This window comes from Papaver somniferum, chromosome 5 (genome assembly GCF_003573695.1).
Source record: "Papaver somniferum cultivar HN1 chromosome 5, ASM357369v1, whole genome shotgun sequence".
In the NCBI taxonomy this organism is placed as follows: domain Eukaryota; kingdom Viridiplantae; phylum Streptophyta; class Magnoliopsida; order Ranunculales; family Papaveraceae; genus Papaver; species Papaver somniferum.
Genome location: NC_039362.1, coordinates 67,442,498 through 67,451,293, shown reverse-complemented (window position 1 = coordinate 67,451,293; position 8,796 = coordinate 67,442,498). Strand labels below are relative to the sequence as shown.

Genomic DNA, 8,796 nt, shown 5'->3' with positions numbered 1-8,796 from the left:
AAGCTGAAGCTGCAAAAGCAAAGAAGCAGGCGATAGAGCTAGGATTGAAAGCTACCAAATTGGAGGCAGACAAATCTGCAGCGGAAGCTGAAGCTGCAGAAGCGAAGCAGCAGGCAATAGAGCTAGGATCCAAAGCTGCCAAGTTGGAGGCAGCCAAATCTGCAGCAGAAGCAGAAGCTGCAAAAGCAAAGCAGCAGGCGATAGAGCTAGGATTGAGAGCTACCGAATTGGAGGCAGCCAAATCTGCAGCGGAAGCTGAAGCTGCAGAAGCAAAGAAGCAGGTGGTAGAGTCACAATGGAGAGCTGCCACAGCAGAGAAGAAGGTTATTGATGCACAACAGCTGGTTGCGAAAGAAAGAGAAGAAAGAGAGGCATTGAAGACAACCTTTGATAAGTCATTTAAGGAGTTGCAAGAATTTAGTACACTTCTAGGTAGATGAACTACTATTTCTTGTAGATCGTCCACTGCCTATCTTGGGAAATCCTGCCAAACCATCTTGCTTCATTTTGTAAACAACTACTTCCTATGCAATTATTAATTGGCTATCTTTACTTGTCTATGTGTTCCTATTATCAGTGGCCATAGAAAAACCTGTTATTGCATGAGGACAAATAATGACAACATCAGTCTAAACATACTCCGCTTTCTGAGTAGGCTATAAATCCAGATACAACAGTAATGCTGCAAATCATCTTTAATAATAGAATGGTATTACCTTGTTTCTGTTGATGCTATGTTTGCTTTTGTTTTTTTGTCGGGATCAGTAAGTTCAGCCGTTGCAGCTCATGTTATAAGCAAGTAAGAGGTGTCATGCTAACATAGAGGGCGGTGATTATGTAGAAGCAGTAGAATTACAGGATGATTTATTCAAGGTAAATTGTATTCAAGGTTTTTTTTCCCATTGCATTTCATGGTTGCCAAAATTTAGTTTGCCAGTCAGAACTCCGGTAGAGATGTGCCAAGTAAAAAATGTCAAAATCTTGATTACGTGGTCATTAGTACCTACATAGACTTGACCGTGCAGATTCAAGTTAATTAGTTGAACTTCGTAATTCAAAATGTTCAAAAATGGTGAAATCTAGGCTACCGAATCAAAAAGTTATTCTTCAATGTGGAACTTCAGTGAAACTTCGGCACCAGCACATCTTGCAGAAATAGAAGCTGCAGATGGTAAACGTCATACCTAATCAGGCTGGGCAAGTCTTTATGTTTGTGTTTTTGCGCATCACAGGTGCCTGCAGCTATGTAAGCAAAATGTACATAAAGAACATGTTATTTGTGTAACTTGATACTTATCAGAAATTATGGAACGAAAAAGGTTGTTTTTCCTTTGCTTTCTCCGTCTTAAGTCTTAACTAGCGAAGATAGTCAAGTTGCATTTGATGCGGCTAGTGAAAGAAGAGTGACAACATCCCTCATATTAGGACGCATAGTAGATTCTCCTTGTAAGCACATTGATGCAATAGAAAGAGCCTGTTGCAGCTTGTGCTTTGGATATTGACCTTGTAATAGTGGGTCTACCATTATTGAGAAGTTCCTTCTGTCATATAGTTGCGGTAGTACCTGTTTCAGCAATAACCATTAACAGACTAGAACTCAAGTTTTAATTAGTCATTGGTTTGATTCTCCGTGGAACTTTAAAGAGAGAAGGGCGGCATTACTTACCCATTCAACAAGATTAGGATACCGAAGCGGAAGAGTTTTATCGACTGCTTTCCGTCCAGTGATTAGTTCAAGCAAGACTACACCAAAACTATAGACATCTGATTTGGACGTAAGTTGGCCAGTCTTGGAATACTCTGGAGCGCAATAAACATATGATGGCGGATTCACTACTACCCGTTCTCCTCCTTTAGAGATACGAGTTTTATCACTACCAACACCAATTTTTGGATGAAAGCCTTGATCCAACAGGATATTTGATGATTTCAAGTCCATATGAACAACCGCAGGTCTCACTTTATCATGCAAATACTCTAAAGCTTTAGCAACACCAACTGCAATGTTCATCCTCGTATTCCAGTCAAGAGGCCTCTTGCTAGGTGGAAGATCTAATATGACAACACAGATAATTTTCATCAAGTTCAGTAGGTTTTATGAAGACGAACAAGTAAATGACTATTAAACTAGTGGAATTACATACCGTATAAATGATCCTTCAATGACCCCAGCTGCATGAACTCATAAACAAGGAGTTGTTGATCTCCATCCGTGCAAAAACCAGCCAAATTAATAACATTTTGATGGTTTAGGCGGCTGAGTATCCGAACCTCATTAAGAAATTTTCTGTTCCTTAGAAGCTTGAATTTCTTATGAAGTTGCTTCACTGCAACTACCTATCCGCAAAAATAGTATAATGTGTCAAGCATCTGTATTGCAAGCCTATACCCGAAAAACTAAAATGGAATATCCAAAACTACTGACCTGTCTTTTGCTTTTCAAGTAACCCTTATATACACGACCAAAGTCTCCTTCACCCAAAACTGACTCATTCTTAAAGTTGTCTGTGGCAGCATTAAGCTCTCCAAATGTGAAAGCCTGGGGTTGTTTTGTAGTATATGAACCTGCTTCGATTTGTTGAACAAGAACTGGAATTGGTTTATATGTTTTTGAAGCTAAACGGGAAAGCTCGGTTACAATGTCACTAATTAGAGGTCGCATACTAGGTGTTTCTTGTATACACCAAGCTGCAAGAATAAAAACATTGCGAATGCTTTGCTCTGGATAATGGCCTTGCAGTAGTGGATCAACCATTTCTGTGAGCTTCCTAGGGTTCTGTAGTCGTCCACGAGCCTGCAAAAACACAATCCAAAGCACAAATAAAAAGATATCATTCTTTTCCCATGTTAGACATAAATATAAAGGTACACTTAGGCATCATTTATCAAAATTCAGTACCCACTGAAATAGAGTATGCTCTTTGCAGCGATGAATAATGTCGAATGCTTTTTTCCCTGTGATCAGTTCAAGTAAGACAACACCAAAACTATAGATATCAGATTTAGAGTTGAGTCGGCCAGTGAGTGCGAACTCAGGAGCACCATAAACAAATGATGGAAAAGCCATCGTAATTCGTCCTCTGAAAATATGTTGGTAACCACCAAGTGCAAGCTTTGGATGATAGCCTTGATCTAGAAATATATTCGATGACTCCAGATACCCGTGAAATGCGTTGGTTTGGCTTTATGGTGCAAGTATTCTAACCCTTTGGCTACACCAACTGCTATTTTCATACTTGTATTCCAGTCCAGTGGCTCCCTCTTGGATGAAAGGTCTAAACCATCACACAATTCACACATATAAGAAATCATTAAACTCATGACATCTATGTATACTTATGATTAAGAAGTTAAATAAAGTACCATGTAAATGTTCCTGCAATGATCCAAACGTCGTCAACTCGTAAACAAGGAATTTGTTATCCCCTTTGTCACAGTAACCAATCAAATTTATCAAGTTGAGATGATTTAGGAGGCTAAACCTCTGAAGTTCCTTAACATAGTCTATGTTTTCTTGATGCTGGGATTTTTTCGCAAGTCGTTTCACTGCAACCACCTGTACCATGAGCAAAGAAACAACTGCACTTTTTATTTCACATAATTGTCATCAAAGCCTAAAAAAAAACAGTAGTAGCAAGTAATCCAGGCTAACTGACCTGTCCAGTGCTACCCAAGCGACCTCTATACACACAACCGAACCAATCTTTATCCAATTTACACTCTTCACTGAAGTTGTTAGTGATGGATTCAAGCTCTTTAAATGTGAACTTCTGGAGCTTGATTGAGTCCCCATCTTTTTTCTCTTGAGATAACAATGGTTCGCGCTCACTATCATCTGCAATGCATTTACGTCCAGGCTTCCATTTTTCTGCATCCCAAACAGAATTCAGACTGTACACATTTATAAATTAGAGCGTCGAATTCCCTTCTCACAAACATTTTGGTATACTCTTTAAAAAAGAAACCCCATCTACTCAAAATGCCCTTTTTCTTGACAACTGAGATGGATAGCTAATTAATCTCTAAGTTCGTGTAATACCAACATCTAAAAAACAAATCCTTAAAAATTACAAAATCAGGAATCTATTCAGTAATTAACCAATTTTTTTTATATATTAACAAAAGAAAAATACCTGGAATAAATTTGTTGCATTCAAGAAATGCAAAACACCCAACCATCTAAAAAATCAGTCAATCAAAAAACCCTAGAAAGGAAATAATAGGAACCCGAAAGAGGATTTGATTTTGTTTTTATTAGAATAATTTTAAAATTACAGAATAAATGACCTTGTATGTTGTATCGATGTGTGATTTAGTGTGTCATAGAGTGTAGTAGTTAAGAGTCATAAAAGGACCAAGTGAATAATAACTGATTTTTTTGACTCACTCAAAATTTCTCACAGGGAATGATCCTTACTGCATGCCTACATCATAGGCCATGTTCTAACTTCCAATAGTTGTAGCGTGATAGAAAATACGGACATGGAGGGAAGAAAAAAAGAAAAAAAAGGATTCCAGGGGCATGCCGAGAAAGATAAATAAATTGAACTCGGAACCTCTCAAACCCTAAGCCAGGATCATTAGACCACTGATCACATACCCATTCTTTGGCTATTTGCAAAAAATAAGTATTTACAAATACAGAATCAAGCATGCACACTCCTCGCAAGAGTGTATATTTGACACGTTCATTTAGTTGGTTGATTAGTTAACTGATGGTCCAATTACCCTCCATGTTTAGAATCTCGACCCTCGTTACATAATCTCGTTACGTACTGAGAATGAAATGTTACATGCACATTCGTTAACGAGTGTGCACAAAAGCAGTCTCTTAAAGTTAAAATTTAATAAGATCTTAAATATGACGTGCAGACCTGCCCCTCATCGGTTAGCTCCCACCGTCTAGTAACCTTATATATCCAAAATATTTATTATTATTTTTGCAAAATTTTAATCCTGAAATAAGATGATTTTTTTTTTAAAATAGCATAATACTCCCTCCGCTTCCAAAATATATGTTTGTTTCCTTATTTGGGTATGTCAAAAAAAAATAGGCTTGTTTCCATAGGTGGAAAATCAAATGTTATGATTTTACTAATATACTCATAGAGGGATCACTTCTCTCTCTCCCTTTTCTCTCTTAATATAAAAAGGGGACCACTTTTTTCTCCCATTTCTCTTATATCAAATGAGATAAATTAGTAAAAAACATGAAAAAGTTGTTACAATGATTGTTTTTCTTAATTTTTGTAAAAACCAAACAAATCTATTTTTTTTAGAAAAGGAGGGAGCATTAACGTTAGTTGGGTAGGAAAAATTCTCACCTAGTATCACGGTTCACAAGCATAGAATTTTTCTGTATCATTTTAAAGATATTACATTTTAAAGTAATAAAAATACACCACAAGTTTGTTACAAAATTTATGAGTCTTCTTTTTAGCTTGCTTTCATAGCTACTTCCTTATCTCCCACCTCAGTCATTATCTCCTTCATCTTCTGTTGATAAGCAAGGTTGAATGGAGCAATAAGGAATACTGTTACTCATTCATGAAGACTTCCCGCCCTGCACCTGACCCCTGCTATACCTATAGTCAATCATTTTCGTAAGTTATCCCAATAGTTGTACCTGCAACATTATTACGATTATGTATATAATATGTATTTGAATTTTACAGGAAAGTTTTGATAAAGTAAGTTGCATGGCATCTCTCTGGGATAATGTTGGTTTTTGGATATGGATCACTTGATTTTGGAGACTGCAAGTTGTTGTCTGATTAAGAGCAAGTCTTATGGTGGAATCCATCCATCTTCCACGCCACCTCAGCATTTGGAACTGTGGATGGAAGCGCAAGTGTAATGGTGGAATAGTAGAAACGCTATTCTTAATGGAGCTAAAAAAACGCAATTAAGAATGGAGATTTTTTTCAGCCGTTAGATTTCAACAACTCATTTAAATCTACGGATAAAAAAAACGCAATTCTTAATGGCGTTGTTTTAGTGCCAATCTTATTTGCGGTTAGCGCTATTCTTATTGGCGTTTAGATGGATTCCACGAACCCTTCCACCAAACCATGGAACCCTCCTTGGATTTTTTGTGGAAAGCCCCAACTTGGAAGCCACTAGACTTGACATTCCATGGGTTTTCCACACTTGGAATAGGTTGGATTCCACCATAAGACTTTCTCTAAGGTAATGGTTGTTCATGGATTTGGTTCAACAACTTAAGAATCAATCTTGGCATTTATCCTTCAATTTATACCAACATATGGTAGTACTCAACTCAGGGGTTTCACTCCTACACTATGGCTCGAGTAGTCCTTGTCATGCCAAGACTAAAACCAATCAACTATCAATTAATTTAATCCATCTTTACCCATGTGACTCAACCCTATGACAAACCACACTGCCCCTCTGAAACTGCATGCATTCACACAGAGCCTGACTTTAGGCCTGTCAATGGAAGAATATCCGTCGGATATTCAGAAATCCGATATCCGACAGGTTAAGCACTATCGGATATTCGATATCCGATAATATCCTATAGGATATGAAAATCAGATATCGATTCCGATATGCTAAGCTATCGGATATCGGATATTTATCTGATAATATCCGGTTCTGAAAAAAATGTTAAAAACCCTTTAAAACATGTTCATAATTGAAATTTAAGTTCAATTTTTCAGACATTTCATATCGGATATCGGATATTAGGGTAAATCACAAATAAATCATAAATATGGTTAGGGTAAAACACAAATAAATTCATGTTCTATCGGATGTCGGATATTAACCAAACAGATAGAGCCTAATCTGATTCCGATAGGTTAAGAAAGAAATATCCGATAAATATTCGTATCCGATAAAACGGATAAAATCCTATAAGATCCCGAATACTCGAAAACAGATTCCGGATATCAGACATATATTGACAGGCCTACCTGACTTAGATTCCTGATTACATTTACACATCAAACAAATTGGAGAAATTTCCCGAATTCCACAGCTCATATGCTTCGCTACTGGAGTATATCATGTATAAATTTTCACACAAAAATTTAGATTTTAGTAAAAACTTCAAGGCTCCACATAAATAAGGAGATTTTATCATTTGTTTTAAGGTCATGTCATATGTGGGACATGTGCTTATAATCAAGTGAAAAAAACATGTAAAATGGTAACATAGTGTATATCTTTAAACTTCGCCAGTCCACTTGGAAAAAGGGTGTATATCTTTAAACTTCACCAGTCCACTTCTTTTCTTTATTTTAGAATATTCGAAAAACAATATGAGTGGTTATAGGTTGACCGGGTTTATCTTGTCAAAGATCCCGTGAGAGATATAATAGTAATTAGGAAGTAATTCTAGTATGGGTAATTGCATTGAAACATGAATAATTACGTTTCATTATGACATTGATAATATTACATCATAAAGGATGTCGTTAGACATCTTCAAATAAACTTGGCTACAATACAAAAGAAAGCATGATAATATGACATTTGGTACAAAAATTACTTATTATCGATCATGAACCGTTCTTTAATAGTATAAAAGACAGTTTGGTAAATATATACATCGTAAGTGGTGGCTCAGATAGAAAACTTAAATTCGATCTCATGTTTTTTCTTTGCTCAGAAAAAGTCTACTATTTTTGTCCTTTTCAATGCCTTGGACCTATCCAAATGTGATCCCTTATTTTCCTCCCTCGTCTTCATCATCTTTATTCCTGCATGTTTTACGTGTCGACCTAATGTTTCGAATAAAAAACAATCAATATATGCATCATGAATGGTGGCTCAGATTAGAAGCTTGAATGACGGTCTTGCATTGATGAGAAATGCCCATTATTTTTGTCATGACCCATCCAAATGCAATCCTTTATTTGCCTCGCTCATCTTTATTATCTTTATTCCTACAAGTTTTATGCATTGCCCTGACGTTTTGAACGAAGGACGCTGAAATTTGAGGTCACCTTGCACCGATTATGCCACGGAGTAAGCTGTAGTGATCATATATTGAACAATGGAATCAACAAAATCGCACTCTCTTTTTGGTAGATGTTGCCCATGTTTCTTTTCCTTTCGAAGCTTGTTTGGCATTGGTTTTTCTTCTTCTTTTTTAGAACACTTCAAAACCCTAAGTTAGGGAATTTTTTTGGTAGAAAAGTGAAGTTTTCTAAAAGCTACATAAGAAATTACGAACCCATCATTATTTTTTAGATGACCTTTTTTATACCCATATTATTTTTCGGGATATTTAATATTTGGTACATGGCAAATGACCAACACATTGTTTTGGTACATGGTAAATGACCAACACATTGTTTTGGTACCCAACATTTAAAATATTAACAGTTGGTACTTGAACCCGTTATTGACCGTTAGGTCAAGCCATTGACCAAAAGAAATTATAATTTCTGCAGCATAATATGTGTTAGTACCTTATTGTCCCTAACGATTGTAACAATGACTGGAAAAGTCCAAACGGATGGTTAGTTTAGATACACGTATACCTAGGAAAATATTTTTCTCTCGTAATGCTAGATCATATTTGATCTAGCAGCGAGTTGGCCAAACATGTGGTGCTTTGTGATGTCACCAAATCCAGAGTTTAACCACAGTCAAAAGTGTGAATTTTAAGCTGCCAAATCCAGTTAGCACTTAGCCGTATTTCTAGATGAACTCTAGATTTTTTAGATGTCTATAGTTATTGAAAGTCGCTCCAGATCTTCCTCACCAGGGTATTAAATGGCGGAATTGCTTTATGCAAAACTATTCATGGTCAGTGCTCCATAG

The 8,796-nt window shown here is 36.5% G+C and overlaps 2 protein-coding genes across 3 annotated transcripts; both read right to left on the bottom strand.

Moving 5' to 3' along the window:
• Positions 1-206: 206 nt before the first annotated feature.
• On the bottom strand, positions 207-4,190 carry LOC113281804 (probable serine/threonine-protein kinase PBL7). Of its 2 annotated transcripts, XM_026530666.1 has the most exons (11): positions 4,134-4,190; positions 3,657-3,868; positions 3,364-3,556; positions 2,900-3,275; positions 2,426-2,794; positions 2,145-2,337; positions 1,667-2,052; positions 1,185-1,564; positions 717-1,003; positions 386-592; positions 207-303 (listed from the first exon to the last, which is right to left on the bottom strand). In XM_026530666.1, the coding sequence occupies exons 4-8, from the start codon at positions 3,065-3,067 to the stop codon at positions 1,370-1,372; spliced, it is 1,311 nt and encodes a 436-aa protein (XP_026386451.1). In that variant the 5' UTR covers positions 3,068-3,275; positions 3,364-3,556; positions 3,657-3,868; positions 4,134-4,190; the 3' UTR covers positions 207-303; positions 386-592; positions 717-1,003; positions 1,185-1,369. The 2 variants fall into 2 exon arrangements, with proteins under 2 accessions (XP_026386451.1, XP_026386452.1); XM_026530667.1 differs by lacking the exons at positions 3,364-3,556; positions 3,657-3,868; positions 4,134-4,190 and having other exon boundaries at positions 717-1,564; positions 2,904-2,983.
• On the bottom strand, positions 3,133-4,735 carry LOC113279144 (probable serine/threonine-protein kinase PBL7). Its single transcript, XM_026527850.1, has 4 exons — positions 4,729-4,735; positions 3,657-3,868; positions 3,364-3,556; positions 3,133-3,275 (listed from the first exon to the last, which is right to left on the bottom strand). Exons 1-4 carry the CDS (start codon positions 4,733-4,735, stop codon positions 3,133-3,135), a joined length of 555 nt encoding a protein of 184 aa, XP_026383635.1.
• Positions 4,736-8,796: the final 4,061 nt, after the last annotated feature.

What these genes read in the sequence shown, in the direction of transcription:
- LOC113281804 (XM_026530666.1), bottom strand. Translation starts at nt 3,067, where the DNA reads ATGGCTTTTCCATCATTTGTTTATGGTGCTCCTGAGTTCGCACTCACT. An exon ending in ATTGAAGGATCATTTATACG is followed by an intron (nt 2,053 to 2,144) that starts GTATGTAATTCC and finishes TTGTCATATTAG; the next exon opens with ATCTTCCACCTAGCAAGAGG. An exon ending in ATCCTAATCTTGTTGAATGG is followed by an intron (nt 1,565 to 1,666) that starts GTAAGTAATGCC and finishes TTGCTGAAACAG; the next exon opens with GTACTACCGCAACTATATGA.
- LOC113279144 (XM_026527850.1), bottom strand. An exon ending in GCTTGGGTAGCACTGGACAG is followed by an intron (nt 3,557 to 3,656) that starts GTCAGTTAGCCT and finishes CTCATGGTACAG; the next exon opens with GTGGTTGCAGTGAAACGACT. An exon ending in ATTGCAGGAACATTTACATG is followed by an intron (nt 3,276 to 3,363) that starts GTACTTTATTTA and finishes GTGATGGTTTAG; the next exon opens with ACCTTTCATCCAAGAGGGAG.